General features: G+C 42.0%; 1 protein-coding gene across 1 annotated transcript in view; it reads right to left on the reverse strand.

Annotated features, from left to right (window-relative positions):
* Window positions 1-287: 287 nt before the first annotated feature.
* gpm6aa (glycoprotein M6Aa) overlaps window positions 288-25842 on the reverse strand; it is a 31768-nt gene continuing 6213 nt past the window's right edge. Inside the window, exons 2-7 of the mRNA XM_084041275.1 lie at window positions 11872-12064; window positions 11294-11450; window positions 9720-9873; window positions 9118-9194; window positions 7135-7200; window positions 288-2702 (exon numbers count right to left, since the gene is read on the reverse strand). Coding sequence (XP_083897401.1) covers window positions 2550-2702; window positions 7135-7200; window positions 9118-9194; window positions 9720-9873; window positions 11294-11450; window positions 11872-12064 — 800 coding nt within the window. The 3' untranslated portion in view covers window positions 288-2549. The remainder of the gene's footprint in view (window positions 2703-7134; window positions 7201-9117; window positions 9195-9719; window positions 9874-11293; window positions 11451-11871; window positions 12065-25842) is intronic.

Consider the following 25842-nt stretch of genomic DNA (forward strand, 5'->3'; position numbering starts at 1 on the left):
TCTAGACTACTGGTTCTCAAAGTGAGGTCCGGGGACCACCGTTTTTTTTTTTTTGCATTTCAAAGATGGCAGATCTACAAGCTCACAATGCGTGGATCTTGTACTGTACATTTTTGAAAAATATCAAATCTTGACAAAATATTTTATTGGTGTTTTATTATAATAATACCTCAGCTACTAATAATAATACCTCCAACTATTTATAGTAACGATACCTAAACTACTAATAGAAACAAGAGCTCCACAATAGAACAAAAATACACCAGAGACATTGAGTATTTATTAACAAGTACACAAGTGAATTTTATTTATGCAAGCAGATTTGATCGTACAGGTCAAATAAGCCACTTCAAGCTGTTGGCACATGAATGTACAAAACAGATTCAGTTTAAAGCCGGCTACTAAGCATTCTTAGTGAAAGTACAAAAAGACTAATACAAGGAGGAAGCTGAAAGCGTATACTTTTTTTTCAGATCATTACCGAGTAAGCAACGTTGGTACAAGTATTAGTTTCTTAAGACATGTTTGAGAGCTCATCACAAACTAAAGAGACACAACTCAAAGACTACAGGCTCTATTAACAGTAGCATAATGCGGTTAGCAGGGACGGGGGTAGGTTTTACTGCACATATAAACAAAGGGTTGATCCAGCAAGACAGTCAAAAGTGTAAAAAATAAACAATTGAAAGAAAATGACTTTTTGAATCAGAAATACTATACTTATTAATGCATGTCCATGCCACGAAAAACATCTAAACTGACACTCGTTATACCTAACAGTACAAGTTATCCAACTCGGAGTTGAACACCAATGATCTTACATCTAGAGAGAGAGAGAGAGCACAGAAATGGTCAAATAAGTGCAATAAACTAGCTTCTTTTTTAGTTTAATTATTTAGAAATACTGACAAAACTGACAAAATATTGCCGGGCAATGAAAAGGCCAGGCCATTGTATTATGTCTTCTGGCGTCAGTGGGATGTGTTAGCAAAACAAACCGGAACTGGTTACTGGTCATGGACAAAAAAGTACTGGTACTGTGACACAAACGTTTCTCACAGCTCATTACTCCACCAAGAAGTGCCATTACACCCAACACTTTTTTTTTATCACCAAGGTTTTGTGATGTTTTTTTCTTTTTTCCACTGAGACCGATTAGGATGGAGAGTTTGACTGACTCTCCGTGATCCATCTTATGCTTAATTTATACCACGCCATGCTGCTGTGTCTCACGCAATAGCAGATCTACAACCTTACAACCTGTCACATAACAACGCATTGTGAGCATGTAGATCGTCTGTATTTGGTGCGCGACACCGGCATGACAAAGTGTAAATCATGCTTTATTCTCACAGGTGTTGTCCTGAAATTCAAGTGCTTCACATATAGGTACGCTTTTGATATATCAATATTTACAGTGCAGAGATCTGCAAAGAAGAGAAAAAAAACACTGGATTCATACTAGTATTATTTATAAAGTTCAACTTTTTAGGAAATTAAAAAAGGGGTTATGAAAGCATGTTTGCGTGTGCTTTTTGTGGCTCATGATTAAAGACAATGGAATCATTCACAGTCCTAAAATACATTTTAAACTGCTGCCATTCCCCTTGTATTACAAAATAACCCATAAAGTAGTTAATCGACGATTACTGTCTTTGATATTGATCATTGTTGCCTGTTTAACAGGCTTGGCACAGCTAGCAAATACCATTGGTTTTCCTCTATTAATTTGGTATCTATTATTGTATTGTCTTGCTATCATTTAGAAAAAGAAAATGGTAAGATTTGAATCCCTTTCTCATCAAAGTGATTTGATCCCTGGGAATAGCATATTTAAAAGGCTTACGTTGATTTATAGTTGCCTTGTGAGATTTTTAATATTTGAGTCATATTTGACTCCATAACTTCCCACCCCGTCTCATACAGTACATAGTTCTTCATCATGAATCTCCACAGGAACACGGATATGAGAGAATGTGCTTGGAACCCTTTTAAGCCCCAGTTGACCCCCTCAGAAATCAGCAAAAAAATAAATACACTGAACAAAAGAAGTGTAAATTTGAATCACATACAAAATTGAAAAAGTAAATATACTGTATATGCAAATTGTAGAAGAAAAAGAAAATATTGCCGCTACTTGTGACACTAATATTTTCTGAACTTACAACCTGATTAAGAGAACTGGTCTTCGGTTAGAACAGAAGATAAAAAAGGGCCATAATGATGATAATAATAATAATAATAATAATAGCACAGTCCATGAGAGAGGTAAAGGGGCTTTCATTTTTTTCATCTTGAAATGCTGTTTGTGGTGGCGGGGGGAGGAGGAGGGCTTTATGTGATGTCACCCCACCCCCACGCCAACTTGGTCATGTGACGCACCGGTGACATCAGCAGTGGCTGCGGGCCCCGCGTGCCATCCCTCCCCATGTTTGTCTGGAGGGGATGGTAGAGAGAGAGAGGAGGAGAGAGAGTTGTGTAGAGAGAGAGAGAGGAAGGAAAGGGTGGAGGGGGGTTGGAGAGGCAGGGCCAGGCCTCATGCTGGACATTTAGGTGTAGGCATTGAGCCGCTCCTTGGAGCGAGTGGAGTGGATGTCGTGCAGCTCCTGCTCTTCTTTCGACTTGATGTCCTCGTATTTCTGCATCCGACAGGCGTCCTTCACGTACGCCCAGTTGGCTGAGAGAACCATCAGGTAGTGAATCTGAAGAGAGAGAGAGAGGGGGAGAGAGAGAGAGAGAGAGAGAGAGAGAGAGAGAGAGAGAGAGAGAGAGAGAGAGAGAGAGAGAGAGAGAGAGAGAGAGAGAGAGAGAGAGAGAGAGAGAGAGAGAGAGAGAGAGAGAGAGAGAGAGAGAGAGAGAGAGAGAGAGAGAGAGAGAGAGAGAGAGAGAGAGAGAGAGAGAGAGAGAGAGAGAGAGAGAGAACACACTGGTGATGATGACCTACAAGGCAATGAACGGCACCCCTTACCTTGACAAGATCCACTCCTACACCTCTTCCTGCATACTTTGATCAGCTAACAGAGGACATCTGTCCCTCCCTTCCCTATGACACCCTTGCCAATACTAGACTCTTCTCCCTCCTGGCTCCCAAGCTGTGGGTCTCTACTGGTTGCCTATTTTGATATATGCTAGTTATGCTAAGCAGATATTGATTGATTGAATTGATTGATTGATTCAATACTTTATTAGCAGTTTGCAGAAGAAAGCACTGGAAAGTACAGTTCAATGCAAGCTAAGAGGATCTAAAACCCAAGAAAGACTATGGCTTGTTTCCATTGGGGTCCTTTGTACTCAATTCATAGAGACATTTAATGACAGATATACACTACTATGCAAAATATCATAAAAACAGTTGACATGTTATGTATGTTATTTAGATAGTCTTACTGTATACTAAATAAGAAAAAGAGGTTGCACATCAACAATGGGTTTTCTCAGTGGAGTGCTAGACCCTATTTCTGGTAGAGGAGCAGGGAGGGGGCGTGGGAGCGGTTTCCTGTTTACCAGTGTTGCCATGTCTGCTTAATTTTGGGCTTGTTTTAAAAGTGTTGTTGCTTATTTGGTCTTGCTTCCTAATGTTTTTTAAACCAGTGGTCCCCACATTTTTTTCATGTCAAAGACCCCTAGATATATTTGTCCGCGGACCCCCATCTGAAAATATTTTGTGCCAGGGACCCCCTTTGATTTGTGATGTTTTTTTTTCTCAATATTTTTAGAAAATGGCAGATCTACATGATGCGTTGTGAGCTTGTAGATCTGCTGTTTTCAAATGGCGGATGTAAAGTGGTAAAACCTTTTTGGGCTTGTTTTCATAGACCAGGCCGCTTATTTCTCTTTCAAAATCTGGCAACACTGCTGATTACCTGCATTACACCTGCATTAGCCTACTAGGGAGGAAGTGGTCAGGTATTGAATTAAGGCAGCACACAGAGAAAAACTCAATGGCGCCAGCCTGTAGGGGGCAATGGCGCCGTCCTGGAGAGGGGCCAGGAATAAGGTGAATATATCAAAAATAGGAATTGAAAAAATCCTCAAAATGTAGCACATCCAACATTTCAAGTCGATGGTACTCACATTTCCACTTTTTCATTGGTGTGTGCCAATAAAAAAGAGGAAATGTGAGTACTTTGTCCTCCATTGATTTGAAATTTTGGATGTGCTACCTTTTGGGGATTTTTTCACCTTTTTTGTGGACAGTTTGCTTGTCAATGTTATTTAGATAGCATTTTGTTTAGACAGATGCTCGGTTCGGTGTTTACCTGGTATCCCAGTGTCTTTGGACTGTAGCACCTAATTTAATATTTGTTTTGCATTCTATCTACTTGACCATTTACCCTGTCATTTGTTGACAGGGTTCATGCCATTTACTCATGTCTCCTGAATTTAAACCCTTCTCATCAAAACATTTAATTCAATTCTCATAATCTTATGTTGTCTAGATTTAATATCGTTTCATATGCTATCTCACATATTGTCATCTATTTCTTCTCAAGATCTTTTCCAACCTCCACATTATGATTAATTTTAAATCGGCATGTGTAGGCTACTGTAAATCTCATTTTAATTGAACAGCGGACCATCATCAGTGGACCAGCAGGTGGCAGTATTGTGCCAAGTTTGGTCTTTATCTCATTGTTTCCATGGCAGCAGAGTGAATGTATTGTATTTTAACGGCCACTCCTTTCACCAGCAAGCATCTTCCTTTAAGAATACTTCTTATTGCCTATATTACAGTAAACAACTAAAGCAGAAAAGCAGAAATACTACTACTACTAATAATAATAATGAATAATAATAACCTGGGCAATTATCACTCACTGATACATTTCTTGATGAGCCATCTGTTAGATCTGATGAGTTTTTCTTGCATGGCTGAACATGAAGCCACTCTGCACTGATTTAGTGTCCAGTTGTGTGAGGCCAGCTGTCTGATGTCGCGTGTTGCCATGTGTCTTTGTTCTATTCTTTAATTGTCCCCATCGATGGTGTTTAGATTAAAAGAGATGTCAGCATCTCCCCACATTTTGCACCATCATCCTCCTCTAAGGAGCACAATTCTGTTTCTCAGAAAATGGCTCCTCACAAATTAATGAGCGATGTTGGCAACAAGCTCTCAGCCTTTCTTTTCCCAGTTTCCATGACAACACTGTGACATGCCCAGCGCCTTGGAGAGAGAGAGAGAGAGGGAGGGAGGGAGCGAGGGGAGCGAAGGAGAGAAAGCCCCTCGTCTTTTCCCTGCGCCAAAATGCTTTCACTCTGATCCTACAGCTATCCACACAGGCAGCCAGAAAGCCAACAGTCACCCCTCCCAAAACATAACAATCATCACAAAGCTAATCCCACCGTTACATTTGTTTATAAAACTATCACTTCCCATCACCATCACCACCATCAATTTGTTGTCACCCTAAAAACCATGTCTTTGCCCACACGAAGAACAAGGCATATTGCATTCGATTATATGCTGATTAAATAAACTTTACACATTAATTATTACAGATTACACATTAGTTATTAATTAGTTATTCCCTGATGTATACAGATGTGAGGAAACAGATATACACACACATTATACCTTGAAACTATTTATTTTTGTATCCGTCAACAACGCTTTAGAAGGTAACCATTTAACCACTTTCAACCTGGCGTCCCTATTGTACGCATGTTATAGACAAAATGTTCAAACCTTTTCAAAAATAGTGAAAATAGCACGTCTACAAGCTCACGATGAGTCGTATCATCAGTTATCAGCTATTTGTGCGTATGGTAGGGTGGTTACAGGCTATTACTAGTGCATTCATGACTACAAATGACCAAGTAATGAATAAAGATTGCATAATGTTGTTGTATAATGTCTAATGCATAATATACCAGTAAAAAAAAGAAAAAAAAATAGCCTAATGCAGTAATAACTCCGGCTAGGCCTGCCTTGTCGTCAGGTTGATGGTCCTTGACCATCGTCGCGCCACCTGTCTCGCCTACACACTTCAAGGACTTTATTGTTGATTTATAATAACATATTTTTGCTGTTTCACAGTTGACGCTGTGTTGGTCTGTCGTTATTCATTTGTGGTTGTGTTTTCTAATGGTGAAAAAGAAGGGTTATGCCAGTACCAACAGGGGTACATGTCATATTTTGAGTATATATTTTAGTTTACCCGCTCAGTCCTCTCGGTTTATTGTTATTAATACAGCCTCAACAGTTCATCATTAGTAATACATGTAAGTGATGGATAATATTGACAATTATAAAATTATTATGCTATATTAACTGTTTTTTTCATATATTTTACTCACATACTTGGCCTGTAATTAAAAGGCTCACTCTTTCTTTTATTGAGTCATTAACCATAAACCATGGATGTTTAATGGAACATGGTGTAAGTAATCGTGTGTACTAAGTACTGAATGACACAATTATGCTTTTAATACGATTTTGTGCAGGAGGTTGAACCAAGAACAGTACAGTAACAATATAACACAATAACTTAACATACTGTACATTGGAGAAGGCCTACATTGTAAAATACAGCACTTCAACTTTTTTTAAGAGACAGTCTTCATTCTGTCATGTATGCCCCCTGGTATGTTCTCTGCTCAACATTACTGTACCATGTGACTTGAGTTGAATACACGTGAAAAAAAACTGGGGGGAAAAACTGAAAGATATCATTCCAGGGTATGGATATTTGTACTGTATATATTTTCATCTTTTCAAGTACTAATTATTTTATCCAGCTAGCTTCATTTATACTCCATTGCCTGGAGATGTGGCCGAAAACAACTGTTAATTTCGGCAAGCAACATTGTCGTGCTATGGACTATGAATTAAATGTATTCATTGTGTTGAGTACCTACAGTGTAAATACACACCCTTACAACCACCTGAGCAGATGTCAGTCCAGGTGGGAAGTAGGACTACTTAGAACATGAACTGTGTTTATGCCATGTGACATCAACCGTATGATATTTACGCATCCACAGTTCTTAGCGTTGCAGATATATAAACAGCAATCTGTGTGTTTGATATCAACCCTAATCTATTTACATATCCATAGTTCATAGTGTTACTATAACAAAGATGTGTGTGTGTGTGTGTGTGTGTGTGTGTGTTTTGTATTGTTGTGGTCTCACCATAGCGATGACAGCAGCTCCTGCTCCGGCCAGAGCACAGATAAACAGGTGGAACGTCATGTCCAACTGTAGACGAAACACACAATACATTATTATTACTAGCCTTCTTAATCTACTCTGATTTACTAGTCTGTGAAGCTCAACATCCACGTTCACAGTTGTTCACACAGTCCTATATCCTATTAAATCCTATAATTAACTGTAAACGATGCTGCCCAGTGTTTCATTATGAATCTACAGTAAAGAGTAGTGATTTCTGTCATTATCCACAGCCTGGTTCATACTGTACTTTGTCGTGCGGCGGTGTCAAGTGGCGAAAATAGCCGATCTACACGCTCCACAAACGACTCACAAGTTTGTAGATGGGCTATTTTGGAAAAACTTTAAAGTTGTTTCAAATGTTTTAAGATCTTCGACTATAATGACAGGCCTATAGGGTGAGTAGAGCACAGCACAGTGCTAGTGTAATGGAAAACCTTTCAGACTTTTACATGTGCATGCATTACAATATCATGATCTGTATATGAAAAGAACATTGATATTATTGTCACAAGTGGCATACATACTCGTTAACCGTTAAAACCCGGTATACTTCGTTGACTGGGGTCCCCCAGGAGTATACAAGGCCCCTCCTTTTTTCGCTCTACACCAAATATCTTGGGATAAGAAATTTGGCCACGCTGCAATGCGTAGATCTGTTATTTTTTGCCGAAGGAACGATAGGGTTCAAGTGGTAGAGTTGTATTGTCCTACATTTCTTGCCAAATTGGTAGTACTGCTGTATGTCTATAAAACACATCTGTGACATTTTTGTTTTTATTCAACCGAAGGTCTGTTCAGTTTCACCAAAATTATTTTGGTTTCCCAAGCTCCACATCTAACTCTAATGCAACAATACAAGGCTGTTTAAGGATCCTATTCGCATTCATTAAAGCCACTGCCTGACTACAGATAACTACGTATTTTGGAGTATTATTATTAGACTCTGTGACATATTTTGTCAGAGAGTCTGACAGCCAACAACAGCATTTAGCTTCCGTCAGTCTTATCTCAAACTGAAGGTTGAATTGCAATTGAGATTACCTGCAAAATGTTTCTGATGTGACATCACAATGAGGGGACATTTTGACTGGCTTGGGTTATTTTAATCACATAAAAGAATATAGGGAAACGGCAAGAAGAACAAGCTTTGTACTTTTACAGCACTTAGACTAACATGATCTTTAACAACCAAATCCAATGCCTGACCAGACAAATGTTGCTTACCATAATACTCCCCCTTTATAGGATCCTTCACCCATTTTCAAACTAATCTTCATATAATTGATGCTGTCTAATGTTCATTATAAGATGGCATATAATGTCTGTCTACTCACTCTGCATCTCAGAGGTGGGGTGTGGACAATTCGAAACTTGCCTGGCTACCAGTGACATCATCATTGTAATTTCAAACTCTTTTTTTTTCAAGTTAATGCAAGAACATCATCATTCATTTTTACGTCTGGAGACTCCAGACGTCCAGGACAGGCTTCAGATTCACTGTATGCCCTTGGTGATGTCGACCCCAGGCAGGGTTTGAACCCACAATCATCTGCACGAAAGGCGTGTGCTCTAACCGCTACGCTTGGGCGGCCAAGTTAATGCAAAAAACTTCCAGTAAGAGAAAGGCTGTAGTTTCTATTGTAATCCCCATTGAGGGGATGTGGCAGTGGCACGCAGACTTCTGAACTGCCCACAGCCCACCTATTAGACACAGAGTGAGTTCTAATAAATCTTGCCATCTAATAATGAGTATTAATAATAATAATAATAATAATAATAATGGATTTTATTTATAATGCACTTTACATTTACAAGAAATCTCAAAGTGCTAGAAATCTCAAAGAGGACCAAGTATAAGATTAGGTTGAAAACGGGCGAAGTGGTCCTCTAAGTAACAATTTATTCATTTACTGTAGTTGTTTTATTGTTATTTTCACCTACCTCGTTGGATTCACACATCTTGTAAAACTTCTCGGATCCAGCGCAAACAGTTTTGGCCTCAGCAATGGGAACGATTCCTGAAAAACAGAACACTCAGGTTCTGATCAACAGTACAGCATCCCTTAAAGTTCAAGTTCACGGCTTTGTAATGTCCGATGTGAAAAAATGAGGGTAATTAGAGCACATGATTTCTACCAATTAAACATCCACAGCCGACAGTCAACTTTCGAGATGATTTCCCTTTCTCTTGTGCAAAACCTGTTCTTATTTTAAATTGGCAGCGTGCCTGCTTCATGCTCAAACACAAACATAACAAGGATGACTAGCTAACAATATAAACAATTAGATAAGTAGGGCTGGACCAACAACAAGACAGATGGAGAGAGAGAAAGACAGACGGACAGAGAAACAAGAAGAAGATGAGAAAAGAAGAAAAGAATCAGAGAGAGTACGTTGAGTAAGAGAGAGTCATTGAGAATGTGGATGAGTAGAGAGAGAGAGATGCAAAACTAGCCTAGACAAATCATCGCCAAGAGTACAGTCTGTGTGAGAGAGAGAGAGAGCGACAGGTCCACAGGGACAGTTGAGGACAGCCTCCTCACCATACTGGCGTGGGTCCAGGCAGAGTTGTGCTCCCTCCAGCACCGTGGTGTTCTGACAGATGGTCCAGATGTTGAAGTACATGAAGACCGGCAGGGACGTGAAGGCTGTCACTCCCAACCAGGCTAGCATGAAGATGTACGTCAGCATGATGAACTGACACACACACACACACACACACACACACACACACACACACACACACACACACACACACACACACACACACACACACACACACACACACACACACAGTTTAATTTATATTGAACAAGAATGGATGGCATATCCTCCTGGCTTTGTGTGCTTGAGCAAGACACTGAGCACCTAACTGCTCCCTGAGCACCCCTAGGTGGCAGCCCACTGCTCCTAATAGTCATTTGAGGGTCGAATGTATAAAACACATTTCCCCACAGGGATCAATATAAGTTACCGAATTGTCATGCTTTCTCGAGGATGACCCCCATTGATTTTGGTGGCCCCATGGCCTTTCTAATAGCACCGCACTTAAGCCAAAATGTACTCTTGCACCTACTGGGTAGACTGCCATGCAACTTGCTGATTCTGGTGACCCCGTGGCCTTTCGTCTAGTGACTCTTAAGTCAAACGTGTACAGAGCAGCACGGCCACTAGGGGCTGCTAGCAGGGACTCTTAGTCTTGTTTGGTGCTGCTCTTCCCGTACAGTGAGTGAGAAGGTAGAGATGGTGTCGTCATCTTCCTCAGTTACACTTTGATGGCTGTTGATGGACATTAATTGGATGTCCTAGGATCTGAACCTGTGCCACAGATATAAGGTGGATTCCTGTTCTAAGAATGAGTCATGCAGTGGTGGCCAATTGTGGGGCATCAAGGGCATGCAGAGGAAGGGCAGACGCAGCAGAACGTACTCTGGTGGGACCTGATACTAGGTCAGCAGCGGAACATATGTATCCGTGTTTGTTTGGTGTGAAAATCTGCTTACGCTCTGCCTTACATAGAATGAAACTAGACACCACTGTACATTTAGTACTTGGCACAGCAGACAACAAACCCTGCCGAGCCCTGCTCAGCCACAGGGAGGAAAAGCAATCGAATGATGTGGTTTTGGTGGTACTGGAGTTCATTAGGTTAGTTGTCCACTTTAAGTGGTTTTACTGGTGCAGCTATTTGCCCAGATGCCAGATATCGTTTGTGTTCTTTAGAAGAGAATTGAAGTAACCTTTTTATTGTGTTTAATTTGAATTTTAGTATACTTTATACTTCCCTGCAGTGTCATTAGGAATGATTCTCTCCACATCTCACACTTAGGGGTCAGAGTGCAGGAGACACCCTGGGTCAGAGCATGTCAGGAAGTGGTTTCGTGGCTTTCCCCAGAGCATGGACCAGGATGGAAGTAACATCCTGCACTCTGCTTATTATTGGAAAAAGTGAGGGATTCTCACTCTGTCTCTCTCTCTCTCGTGCTGTTTTACGACCGACAGTGAACTTCTTGTCAGATTTTTTAAATGAGGCCTCTGGAATTTGACATGTTGCCAGCAAGAATCAATGAAATCGGTATGTTGCTGCTCCATAAATGAGACTACAATGTTCTCTTACCCAGGCGCTGACGCAGCGTCCGCAGGTGGTGATCTTGAAGTCTCCATACAGGTCCTTGATGGCCCCACTGGTGAAGAATCCCTCCACCATCAGCAGGATGCCGTAGACGAAGAACGCAGAGGCAATGCCGTAGATGACGTACTTGATGATATCGATCCTGGAGATGAAAATCACCAGTTAGCTATTTACTGTAAATACAGTACATACAGTATACTTTGTTGTATACGTATATACCTATATTGTATGACTAACTACTTAGTCATACAACAAATAGTGAAAATAGCAAATCTATAAGCTCACAACAGCCTGCTATACATTTGTTTTCCTTAAAATATTTTTTATTACATATTTGGAAATTTGCCGCGTAATTTATAATGACATGCACAAAAACGACAGGGACACCAGGTTTAAAGGGTGCCTGAGCTTTGGTCCGACAGTCCATTATTACGAAACCCTAATAGTCCAAACATTTTTAGGTTAGGTGAAGGTTAGGGTAATAATGTGTGACGTCGGACTAAATGCCATGGCACCAGTTGAAAACGGTTAGTCCGGTCCAGTTGTAAGCCGTATACACTCACATAGTGAAGACGTCGAGTGTGTCCATGGGGCTCCGGGCCACCTCAAAGTAGTTCTGGAGTATGGTGACAGTCCCAGACAGAGCCTCGTGTCCACAGCCGCAGAACAGCGCCACGCCAGCGTACAGCAGGATGGTGGCAATGAGGGAGGGGTACGGGATCCCACCCAGACACTTGATGCAGCACTCCAAGCATCCTGAACCAACACACACATACAGAAGGTTAGGATAAAGGTCAGTTGTGCCAGTCTAAAGTGACTGAAAGTGACGGTTGATTGCAAATTAAGGTGCTCATGGAGAGAAAAATCATGCTTGGCTGGCTGTGACAGAGACCAGGACAACACCGTTTTTTTTTTTCCTTATGTTTTGTGTAGTCCCTGTTACTGGTAACCCTTCCTGTTTGGTCTTGGAGAGGGTATAATCAACCACATTTCCTAGGTTACATATGGAGTCGCCGTTGAGTCGTTTCAACTGACAGTGAGGAGTTTCACCTGGTGGTCGTAACACATGCAGAGGAATCCTTCCAAGATCTGGTACCTGCTAAACAGGCGCCCCTCTAACATGTAGAAGTCACGAGTGCAGATACAGAGAACCAACCGGCTTCCCACCCTTAAGCGTGCCCAACTTTGTGTGTTCTACCTCCTGAGCCGCTGCCATGTCTCCACAATATTTACAATATTTACAATACAAGCCTGTGAGACAATGTCACAGGCTTTCTCTGTGCTACCACAATTCCTTTTGGACAAGAATCAAACTGACACGCCCATACAGTCTATGGTTGACATTACATCAAACTCATTCATATTTTTTGTCAAGATCACAGTGAACAAGGACAAAGTTGTGGTTACAGAGTGTGGCGGCTAAGAACCAGGAAGTAAGGGTTGTTGATGTTACATTCATGGATTTGACCACACTGACATCACTGGAGTAAACTTTCCAGTTCAACTTAAGCGGCATTTCAGAAATGCGCAGAATACTGTACAGTTTTATGACTGCCAATGAAACATTAGCTCTACAACAAATATGCAGAGAGATAATGTTGAAAATTGTGACGGTGTCCCTTTAATAAAAACCACACAGTTTGATACACTACTCAAAGCATTTCGTAGGAACAATTTTTAAAGGAGCACTTCACCCATTCAAACTAATGGAAACTACAGCCTTTGTCTTCCTGGAAAGGTTTCTGAATTGTCCACAGCCCAGCTCTGAGACACAGAGCGAGTAGATGATGGTATCTTACAATGAATCTGTCCTCGCCATTGCTTATTATGAGATAAGTTAGTGCCTCCACTGTTCTAATTGGCAAATTGTGTTTGATGTTATTTGAATGGGAGGTCATAGTAAATCAATCACATATTTTGGTCCAGTTGCGCTCCTTAATATTAGCACATGGTAAAGGTTTAGTGTGTTCCTCCTTAGTAAATACTGTAAGCCCATGTAAGCCCTACACACCTCCTCTTGACATTTAACACGGAAAGAGTGTTGAACTCCGAACCTGGACTTTGATCCCACTCTGCTTAGCCTGGCTTCCTGTTTGTGGTGCCCCTTAAGGTGACTAATCTCCGCTCAGAGCTGGCTTCAATCTGTTGGCATATTGTCGTGTGTGTGTGTGTGTGTGTGTGTGTGTGTGTGTGTGTGTGTGTGTGTGTGTGTGTGTGTGTGTGTGTGTGTGTGTGTGTGTGTGTGTGTGTGTGTGTGTGTGTGTGTGTGTGTGTGTGTGTGTGTGTGTGTGTGTGCGCGTGTGCGTGTGCGTGTGTGCGTGTGCGTGTGTGTGCCCGAGTGCATGCAAGTGTTTTGCATGTGCTGTCTTAAATTGCTTAAATTGATTGCATACTCTCTCTTGGGTGTTCAACCATATGTGTGACTGTGTATCTATTGTCTGCATGTGTGGTGTGTTTGGGAAGAGGATTCTCTGTCAGTCAGAGTAACATCAACTCAACTGCAGTTCATTTGACAGCCACCAGACACAATTTACAAGCTGATCTGAGTGGGAATCAAATGACAAACCCGATCCCTTCGAGAGACATTTGCAAAGGGAGGGCCATTTTCCTGTATACAAATGCTCACTGCACTGCAAAACACAGTCCCCCACATCAATAAAGTCGGCTAACGAAATGCAGAAGTGTAATTTCACGCTCATAGTACCACAGAAAGCCTTTACATCGCCAACAGAATTCCCCTTTGATTAAATGAATTTGCATCGCCTGTCCTCTGTCGACCACACAGTGGGGGCTCATTATCACTCATCATGGTTGTTATCAGCCTCGTTTCCTTCATGGACACCGGCTTGCCTGCTTCACACCTGCATCACAAAACTAGAGGGGCATCCCTCGTCCTTCCTCCTGCTCTCTGCCTTCCTTTGCCCTGACTTGAATATCAAGTAGTCTTATACAATACTTGGTATCAGCACCGGAAATAGTAATGATCTACAAGATCGGCTATTTTCAGTGCTCAACCCGGCTGTGCGGCCAACTGTAAATCAGACATGAGGCTCAGACACTCGCTGCTGTTCACAACCCCTGCCTGGGGTTCGCCCAGATTATCTGCATCCTGGCAGATGTAATACAGCTGCAGACCGTGTCGTCACAAAGCCGTCTGCTCAGCGGCTTCCCCACTTCTTTTTTTAAAAATCTTTATCCAAGTGAGGATTGCTGACACACATGCTCTTTTACTGCAGTGCTTATAGTGTAGAGATTCACCCCAGTCCACTACAACCACTGACTTCTAGGCCAGGTCGGATGTTGATCATTCTTATACTGCCTTTTTTACCCTTTTGTTAACTAGTGTTACTACTTCTCTACCCATACCTGTATTTTTATTTCATCCCTACTGTGGTACTACTTTGACAACTGAATTTCCCTCTGGATTAATTAAGGTCTGTCTACTGTATCTATCTATCTTTCTACTGATGGTGACTAGGAGATGCCCAGTAAGCTAACCCTGTGGGTTAATTCAGGTGTCATAGCAGCAACAGCAGTAAGCATGGATCTCCGGATAGCAGAGGTACAGGTAAAAGTAGAGATAAGAATACAGATACAATGTATAGACATACAGTCTGACACCACACATTCACACTGGGACTGAATTAACATAATTATAACCACAGGCTTCTACTGTTGGTAACTGGGGCCTACCTGCCCAGTACATCCACATGTTTTTCTACAGTTGGCAACTGGGAGCTGCCCTGTACAACCGCTTCTCCCCGCAAGTGAATCTGTTAGTTATGCTAACATTATTCATGAGAAGCACGTTGGTTCTTATAGATGATTTCCATTTGGCCAAACCAGGTGTAGACTGTCTCCTAACTGACATGCACACAAGCAGCCTGTATAGTGTGGCTGTGTGATTTGTGTGACTTCATTAACAAACTGCACACAAAAAGTACTTATTAGACTCCCTGTGTTTTGTTCTCCACTGAGAGCTGCCCAATACAACCATAGTGTTCTACTGGCCACTGGGAGCATCCCAGTGTAACCACACTCTTCTACTGTTGACCACTGGAAACCGCCCAGTACAACCACAGACTTCTACTGTTGGCCAGTGAGAGCTGCCCAGTACAACCACAGTCTTCTACTGTTGGCCACTGTGTAGGAGGACAGCTCATTGCTGGTGGTCGAGGGAGGGGTAATCATTACTTATTCAATCTCTCTGCCAAGAAGAAAGTCTGTACAGTAGGTCCATTTAATCAACCTTATCGCCTGCGTCTGGGAGCAGGCGATGACAGGGGCTGTCCATGCTGCAGTGAGTGTGGCCAGAGGAAAGCAGCAGAGCCAATCACAGCTGTACATGCTGCAGTGCCAGCAGAGGAAAGCAGGAAAGCCAATCACAGCTGCTCTCTTTTCTCCCAGATCCATGTCCTCCTTTTTTCCCCATAATTACAGTAAAATGCTCAGCATTCATTTAACACAGAGAGTGTACACATATCCCTTTGAGTTAAATTAACACTGAGAATTTTACTGTGTAAAAAGACCCCAAGGCCTTTCTAATCCTTTGCGGTGAAGATTTTTTATCTCAGAGAAACTCAAATCACCCCCACTTTAATTCTTGATAGGAACAGTCTCTTGTTATTTGATTTCAGGGTTTCATATCAGCCTCATACTGAGGTTGATATGAAATTCAAAGAAATGAAATGAAAGGGTCATTGACAATGACATGATGAGAGAGCTGACTGCCACGGTGTCATCATGTGCAGAGGTGTATATTGTAGCTTTACATACTGTAAGTGGAGACTACTGCACAGGAAGGCAAATTCAATCATTAAACTGTTGTCTCTTGCAAAAAAAATTCTACAATAATGATGGCGGCGTATCTAGTGTACAATCTGGTGCTTCAAATAACTTTATTGACATTGTGAACCAGTAATATCAAGGTCTTAGTTTATCAATGGAAGAGTAGGGAGGGAGACCACCTCCAACCACTGAAGATGTGCTACTTATATTGTATTAACGTACTCTACCATACAGACTGGTGTAATTTGCATTCTAGTGGCAGACCTGTCATTACATCTTCCTCTAGTGCTTGAATAACAGCATTTGAGTGTTGCATTGCCTGAGTCTGAAACAGTAATACTCTGTCCATCCTAGCCATGGAATTCAATCGCTCGTTGCATGTAATGAAACTGTGGTTGCGGCTGTAGCTTTGATGGAGAACACTCCCACTGCCTGCAATCAATAGGCAGCTGCCATTACTGCATATAGGAGGGGAAAGGGAGCTAATTGCCACTAGGGTGAGATAAGACTAATCATCTCTGTTAATTTGAAATTACATTATTTTATTTGCGTGATATGTCGCAGATATTTTATCACCAGACAAGTCGTTATGGATCACACACTTGAAGCACAATCATAATAATAACACTGCGTCTGAGCGTCGGCTCGAAGGAAATGTGTAGTCTCCATGGAAACGGCGCAGGATAAAGATCCGGGGAAGAGAGGGAGGAATGGAAGAAGAGAGGATTAGAGGAAGGAGGGTGATAGTTTATTGATTAGTTCTGTTCTAAATGTTGTGAACGGAAATTGTGTCTGGTCACATGGCAGCACATGATGTATGACAACCAGTTAAGCAATGGATGCATTAGTCAGGGTGTGTGTGTGTGTGTGTGTGTGTGTGTGTGTGTGTGTGTGTGTGTGTGTGTGTGTGTGTGTGTGTGTGTGTGTGTGTGTGTGTGTGTGTGTGTGTGTGTGTGTGTGTGTGTGTGTGTGTGTGTGTGTGTGTGTGTGTGTGTGTGTGTGCGCGCAGCATGTTATCATCTGTTTGCTCAAAAAGTATTTTCATTTCACATAATCGTTAATATTTGTCAAACTTGTACCACACATGTGACTTCTACAGTATATGATGATGACTTTGGAAGCAAAAACCTACCAAACCACCAGTATTGCAGTATAGATCTATGATTTGTATTGGTTTCTACAGCTTTGATTGAGTTTCAGGTGTCTGTAGTGAGCAGCCTATACCTTGCAGGTCTCTCTCTCTCTCTGTAGCTCAACATTGATCTTAACTCACTCTGCCAGATGGGAGTTGGTGAAAAATGACAAGAGCTGGTGAGAATTGACAGAGGGAGCTGCTGGGCGCTTGATTCATAATTTAGCGTGCAGCAAAGCTCAGTCAAGCACAAGCCTCTAGCATTCATTATTTATGGCTTTCTGCATTAGTATGACATTACCTGTGATAAAGATGAAAGATGTGTGGTTCATAAGTAGTCGATGCGATTCAATTCTACCTCGCCCATGCAGTTTGTAGCATGGTTGTAGAACATGGTCTGTTTCAATGTATTGACTCCACGGTCACTCCGGTTGAAAGGTTGGCCTAATTGACTTGGTGGAAGTCTGATGACTAATACAAGCTCCCATATACATGTAGAGGTAGCATTTGTTCTGATTCTTTAAAGGGATAGTTCACCCTCAAAATGACTTTTTTCCTATCGATTAGTGACCCCATGGAGACTTGAATTAATGGATATTTGTCTCCGCCAGGCCGAAAGGCATGGCGAGAGAGTATGTTTTACCCCTTGTCCGTCCGTCCGTGTGTGTGTGTGTGTCCGTGTGTCCATCTGTCTGTGAACAGCTAATCTCCGGCACCGTTGGCACGCTCGCTGTGAAACACACTCCCTGGATGCCAATTCAGAACCTCTGCCATGCATTTTTCACATGGGCCTGTTATAGCGCCACCAGGAGGCCGATTTGTGCAAAACATTTTTTTTAATATTACTCCTACAGATTTTATCCAAACATCACGCAAATACACGGTACACACAGTATCTCTATTATCTCCATTGGCTTATTATAGCGCCACCAGGAGGGCACAATAACCTACCTGATCTGGCGGAGACCTGTGCTCCGAGGAGCACTTTTTCTGGCAGCGGTTCCGGTAGGACACAAAGAGTCTCCTTTGTGTCTCCTACCGGAACGGCTGCCTACCGGTCCGCTGGTCAACAAATTATTGGCTTAGGAATGTGACAAAATAAAAAAATATCCATGAATTCAAGTCCTCATGGGGTGACTAATTTATTTTTGGGTGAACTATCCCTTTAACAATCACACAGGATATAACGAGGAGCTATTTTGATGTTCTCTGGTAAAAAAAAATAAAAAATATGTTTATTTCAGACCAATTTGTGATGGAGAATTTCTCTTGTAATTTTAATATGCTTTATAGACAGACAAACCCACAGTTGACTAAAGACGGACACTAATCTGCATGTCCATACAGCGTGTAAATTAGCTGCCAGCGAAGCAGTTTGAAAGATGTCTGTAATAATTTACTAAATTAATAAACCAACTAAGTCAAATCTGGCAATAGAGGGATTAGTCCATGGCATGAATGCTGAGTGACGACAACGGATGATGAAGCTTTTGCACTTAAACACTCTAGACTTCGTAAAACAGTCCTGTCCTGAGTTGGCTATGTACTTGGACCGCTTTTCCCCCATGAGCTTGTAGATCTGCTATTTTTGGCTAATGCCCCACCCCCCCCCCAGATGGATGCTGGGGTTCAACTGGTTAAAATAAATATTTTATCCCCATCACGAAAAGCTTCTTTTTCTTTTTACTCAGGCTGTAATTTACCCATGACCCCGAACCTCCTCCATGCTCCAATCAACAGACGGCGTCTCTCTGCCATAAAGAGAGAGGACGACCCCCCATCCACCCAGAACCGCCCACCTCCCACCTCGCTCCATCTGTCACCGTCACGTCCGACAGGAACACACATGCACGCGTACACACTCTCTCACGCCAACTCACATACACTTTTAGGCATCAGCACACACCCTTTCACTTCCGACTCTCTACTCTATTCCTCTTCTGTGTTCTTGACCAGAGATCAGTGTTAAAGGAGTACTTCACCCATTTTCAACCTTATCTTCATATAATTGGTCCTCATTGATGCTCAGAATGAGCGGGCACAATTTCTGTCTACTCACTCTGTGTCCTGTGCTACCATGTTTAAAAAAAGATAGCCGGGCAAGGCTGGCATCACATATGTCCTGAACGTTTATGGAGTTTATGGAGTTATGATTGATTTGTGTAATCATTCATGGATGATGGCTTCAGGCTCACATGGCTAAAGAAATGCACTTAATAGCTGTAATCCAATGTGTCCATGTCCATGGCAAATTGTTGACTTTGATTGTTGATTTGACCATGATAGTGACATGCTTTTATTTTTAAAAAGTAAAAATTATAATGACCATATTCTTTTACGTTTTACATGCATGTAGTGTAGCAGCACTGCATCAGTCAAGTTACACTTAATATAGGGTAGGCTAATTGACCAGGGTCCTCCAGGGCTCCACCTATTTGTGGGCTATGGACAGTTCAGAAACCTGCCTACCAATGACATCATCAATGGGGATTCCAGGCTAATAGAAACTATACAGCCTTTCTCTTACTGGAAGGTTAGCATGTTGAAATAGAAGAATAATTGAAATCGTGTTTGAAATCGTCACCCTCCTCTGAGACAGTAGTGTGAGTAGACAGAAATGCTATAATAAGCATTAGCGAGGACCAATATGAATATAATTTAGAAAATGGGTGATGTGCTCCTTTAGAGATCTCTGTGCTGACTAACATCTGCCTACATCCTTCTGGAGACAGCAGGTCTGCTGTATGAGATGAGCACAAACTAGAAAAAGTGCTCCTCGGAGCACAGGTCTCCGCCAGGTCAGGTACGTTATTCTGGCCTCCTGGTGGCGCTATAATAGGCCAAAGTGAAAAGGTTGCCATTTATTCTTAGGTCTTTCACGGCAATCAGACACTGCATTCATGATTTGAGGCATTTTGTTCCAAAAATGTGTTTTGCTAAATTAGACCTGCTAGTGGCGCTATAACAGGCCAATGTGAAAAGGGTGGCATTTCTTCCTCTGCCTAGTGGGAATGTGCGTGTGAAATTTCACGGAAATCGCAAGCTGCATGCATAGTTTGAGGCTTTTTGTTCAAAACGGACCAATCCTGCAAACTTTGGAAGCCAACCATAGGCAATGAGGATGGAATATGGGAAATCGGACAGATCCGTGTTGATCACATGACTATAGGGATACTGTGTACCGATTTGCATGACGTTTGGATAAAATCTGTAGGAGTAATGTAAAAATATGGGTTTTGCACAAATCGGCCTCCTGGTGGCGCTATAACAGGCCCATGTGAAAAAAATGGGGCAGAGGTTTTGAATTGGCATCCAGGGAGTGTGTGTGCACAGTTTCGGAGTGACCGGGCCAATAGTGCCGGAGATTAGCTGCTAACACACAGACAGGACGGACACACACACGGACACACGGACGGACACACGGACGGACACACGGACGGATGGACGGAGGGTAAAACATACGCCTTCGGCCTGGCGGAGACAATTAGTAGCCACCTTAATCCATGCTAACAGGCTAACATGTCATTAGGGCCAGTAGGGAGGGGGAAGGGAGGAGGAGGGGCAGAGAGAGAGAGACAGGGAGATGGAGACGATGATGGGTTTTCAGACTTCATAATTTCGTAGGCCCCCAAAATGAGGCCATGGACCCCCATTTCATGGTTCTGTCCTAGGGACCCACTGGTAAGACAGAATGTTTTGGTTTTAAATTTAACTCTTTAAATTTGATATGACAAATACAGTAGATTCACAGTGGTGATATTTCATTTGTTTTGGTATTGTAATTATTCCAATTGAATTATAGTTTAATTCAATTACTACTGATTTGGCCAGGGACCCCCTGGAACACCCCTCAAGGACCTCTGGGGGTCCCCGGACCCTAACGATTAAAACCACAGGGAGTTTCTAATTTGACTGGGGACCCCCTGCTGGAACACGCCTCAAGGACCTCTGGGGGTCCCCGGACCCCACGTTTAAAGTTTCTAAAGCACTCTTTAGCACATCTATAACATAATAGGGGTAACATTACCCAGAGTCCTCTTCTGAGTGGAGATATTTTTAGTTGTATAAGTAGTGCAAACGTTGCAAAGGAGAGCTACGGTATATGTACTGTAGCTAAAAGTAGGTCTGAGTAAAATGTATGAACAATATGAAAACGACGTCCATTTTATAGAGATAGTTCACCCTCAAAATGACCTTTTTTTTCTATCTATTAGTCACCCCATGGAGACTTGAATTCATGGATATTTTATTGTTTTTGTCACTTTCCTAAGCCAATAATTTGATGACCGGCAGCGGTTCTGGTATAGGAGACACAAAGAGTCTCCTTTGAGTGTCCGACCGGAACCGCCGCCTACCGCTCCGCTGGTCCTCAAATTATTGGCTTAGGAATGCGACAAAAAATATCCATGCATTCAAGTCTCCATGGGCAATTTTTTTGGGTGACTATCCCTTCAAGATATTGAAAAATATAGTATGATATCAGTAAATAGTTAGGACAAGGACATATACATTGTGCAGCTGTGTAATTAGGGAAGTTTAAAGAACATTTGATAATATGACAACATTAAAGTTGCAATCTGTAAGTTTCACTCTATCCGGGATTTGAACTGGGAACTTTTACTACTCTATCAAGACAGAAGCCCTGCTTCATGGCCCAGGGAGCGGTTGTGCTTATGAGCTTAAGCACATTAAGCAGACTTCTACCAGTCTACCAGTAGGTGTCCTGACACAATGGTCTAATGTGTCAATGGGATAGCAGGGAGACCACCTCCAACCTCTAAGTAAGTAACTTACTTTAGTCATTAAAATAAGTTACAGATCGCAGCCTTAACCTTTGTTCCGTAAATATTGTACAGACACCACTTGTACTTCCTATACTGGCCAGCACTGCCTCCAAGTAAAACAGATAGAGATGATCTGCTCATTGAGGTACTGTCTTTGAATCCCTGTTGTCCTTAGGGTTACCATGACCACAGACTGAATACTCCTCTATGACTTTGACCTATAAGTACATACATGCTTCAGTTAACGGTTCATGTAACATTCCAACATACCAATAGAACCACTGCCTCTAATGTTATGATCAAAGCGAATGAGTCAAGCAACATAAATTAACAGAGAGAGAGGGAGAGAGATTCAGTGACAAGCGTCAGTTATACGTTTTCTCAAACCACAACACCAATCACAGCCAAAAGATGCACAGCTGATCTTTATTGGATCCCAAGACTCCCAGATGGGGGTTGGGTGAGAGAGAGAGAGCAGTGGGGGATGTGTGTGTGTGTGTGTGTGTGTGTGTGTGTGTGTGTGTGTGTGTGTGTGTGTGTGTGTGTGTGTGTGTGTGTGTGTGTGTGTGTGTGTGTGTGTGTGTGTGTGTGTGTGTGTGTGTGTGTGTGTGTGTGTTAAAGTACGAGTGCTCAGTCTCTGTGCTTCCCTATAACCCCTCCACCTCCCCTCCCCTGAAGCAAGCAGGTTCTTTTTCAAGTATACCCCCCAACACACACAAACATCTATCTCCTCAGCGCGTGTTTAATCAACCACTATGGTTGCCATGTCAACCACAGCGTGGAACAGGACGAGAATAGGCCGGGCTACTTCAGCACTGTGACCCACTTAGCGTACGTCAACAAATTCACTGGGACAATAGTGAGGCAGACACATTACACAGATTAGCCCCACGGTCCCAGGAACGAACGTTGCACGGGCCAAGGCAGAAAAGACTTAGCCTCATTTCTCTCTCTCTCTCGCTCTCTTTTTTTTTTACTTTCCTTTTCCCCCCCTCTTCCTCCCTCGGAGAGACGGAGCGCTCTGAACCTCTGCGTGTGACGACTGAGCATGGATGTGTCTTTTGTCTGAGCTCTCTTAAGTCCAGGCGGCCGGAGTGACATGTCACTAATGTAAAGACATGAAGGAGTCTCTTTTTCTTTCACTTAACCACTTGAACCCTCGCGTCCCTATTCTGGGGGGGGGGGCGAACATTCGCAGACTCGAAAATAGACTATCTATGATGCGTTGTGAGCTTGTAGATCTATTTTTGGCAAAGAGATTTGGTGCATACGGAGAAAAGGAGGGAGACTAGTATATACTGTAGACCCCTGGGGGCTTCCAGTCAATGAAGTATAGGTTGTACTAAGTGGTTAAAGGGCCATACCAGCCTTTTTTGACATGTGGGTCCTTTGTCACTCTTACATGTATTTTAACATGATATCATTCATCCAAAACCATTTTTGATATATTTTTCTGTTACATACTATGTCAGCCTATTCAGGATTCTTATTGAAGTCTTGTTATTTGGGATTGTTCTCTGGTAATTTAGGTCCATTGTGCCATAGGCTAACAGACGACAGATTATCTTTTCACCTATCCCTGTTTCATGATTAGATCACGGCTATGATTCATATCATAATATATAATCCTTGAATCATCATTGCATGTTATGTTACAGCTCACTTCATATTGGGTCAAATTCATTAAATACTTCGCAATTCTAGGATCAGACCTTTAGGCCACTGGATAACAATTAATACATTACAACACTAATTATTAGTGTTGTAATGTAGCCTATTCAGTATACAATATCCATCTCCTGAGCCCTATAGCTGCTACCATTAAGGAGAGTTAGATCCATTCTAGACACAAGGAGTGAAAATGAAAGGGGCTTTTTATTATGAATATCAAAACGAAACTGCTGATGGGAAATAATACTGTATTTACGGAGGGTGGACGTGACCACTTGACCACTGATCTGGTCAGCGCAATATAGGACTAGATTTGAAAGCTGCATAGCGGCCTGAAAATCTAGTTTCACTGACAGTTGTCAATGGAAAACCCAACCTACAATCCTACATATATCCCACCACACTCTCCAAAAGGCAAATATCAAATATCATAAATAATTACGTCATAGGCCCAAACAAAGTATTAAACAGCGTTTGAAAGCCCAAAAGCAGAACATGCAGTGTGTTTTCTGTGCATCATCTGGGACATATTGCTTTCATAAGATAAGATAAGATGAGCCTTTATTAATCCCCACAGGGAAATTAGCAGCAACAGCAGTAATCGTGAAACACAGGACGGGTAAGAGTAGAGAGATAAGTGTAAGATAAATCAAAAATAAAGAAATAAAATAAAATAGACTTTGGACACACATGGACGTCTGACTGAGTTGTATATTCTATCAATAAATAGTATAAATGTACAATCTATCACCAGTGAATCTATGCATGAATGTACATCCATCCCCAACGAATATATTATGTCCAGACTGTTATAGTGAATATGAGACTGATATATGTACAGTGCCAACTCGTCAACCGGCCTTTAACAGTGGGTAGGATAATATGTGCACAGTTTATCAACAGTAAGAGACTATTACCGTAAGAGATCCAAGCAGACTCAGATGTATGCATTTATGAGGTTCTCAGGATCAGACCTTTGTAAAGCCTGATTTGTAATATTTATCATGAGGCATATGGGGTAGAGACTAGAGAGGCTCCCCTGGAATGTCCTCGTCTGACATTATGTTTTCAACACCTGTTATCCCATGTCCTCAGTCTTCACTCTGGCCGCTGAGTCATTCTACTCGGAACAATGAGAAAACCTTCAAAAGTATTGCACTAATAGCCCTGGAAAACCCTGCAGAAACAATTGGAGGAACTCCCTCAACACCCAGTAGACTGGGGGCGAATGAGGATCAGAACAATAGGCGAGAGAGAGCGAGAGAGAGAGGGTTGTGGTTTTGTACCCTGACCACAAGAGTTGTATTTATATTGATGTTGATCTTTTAACTGTTGGGTAGTCCTGAAACTCAGCACTTTATACTTGTATGCAGCACTTTGTTCAGCACTTTATTCTGGTATTCAGCTTTTTATTATTTAATGTGATTTTTAGGATTGGGAAGGTCAACCTGAGACCACTGTTTCCCCTGAGTCTGCTATATTCAGGCCCCCCACCCCACCCCCACTTATGCAGGCCTTTTGTATTTTATGTAATTGGCTTCTATTCGTCAGTACGCGGTATACATTATTATCTTGATGCAAGACCAACTGCACTCTGGGGATAAATACATTTGAAAGTTGACGTTTACTGTGTAGCAGAAGCTAGATTGTCTAAATCCAAAGCGACTTTTCATGAAGCTTACATGATATACTGTGTCTTAACCTCTACGTAAACGTGACATTGAAGGTTTTAAAGAGCACGGAACAGACATGATGTCTCAATGGTGGACTGTTGGTTGAATACAGTAGTACACCTCAAACATAGCAGTCCTGAAGGTTGAACAATACAAGCTGATTTTCTGCTTATGGAATTCTGTATAATTTTCCCACAAGGTTTTAACATGCAAACAGTAATAATGTTGAATGAGATACACCCCGCAATATGGGCCCATTTTTGCACTCCCAGGATTAAATGAACACACTGGATTTGAGTGTGTATAAGACACTATCCAATATCATCATGTTATCCCAGCATGTCTTGCTAATACCTTGATGGAACCCTTGAAGCAGAAGGGGCACGGTGATGACTTGCAGAGTGGCCTCTTGGCGCAAGAAACGCTAACAGGTGTCTTTTTTCCATTCAGTTTGAACAGAAGCGGAGGCGTTACTTGTGTCATTAT

Source organism: Gymnoscopelus microlampas (genome assembly GCF_963454915.1).
Source record: "Gymnoscopelus microlampas genome assembly, chromosome: 18".
Lineage (NCBI taxonomy): Eukaryota > Metazoa > Chordata > Actinopteri > Myctophiformes > Myctophidae > Gymnoscopelus > Gymnoscopelus microlampas.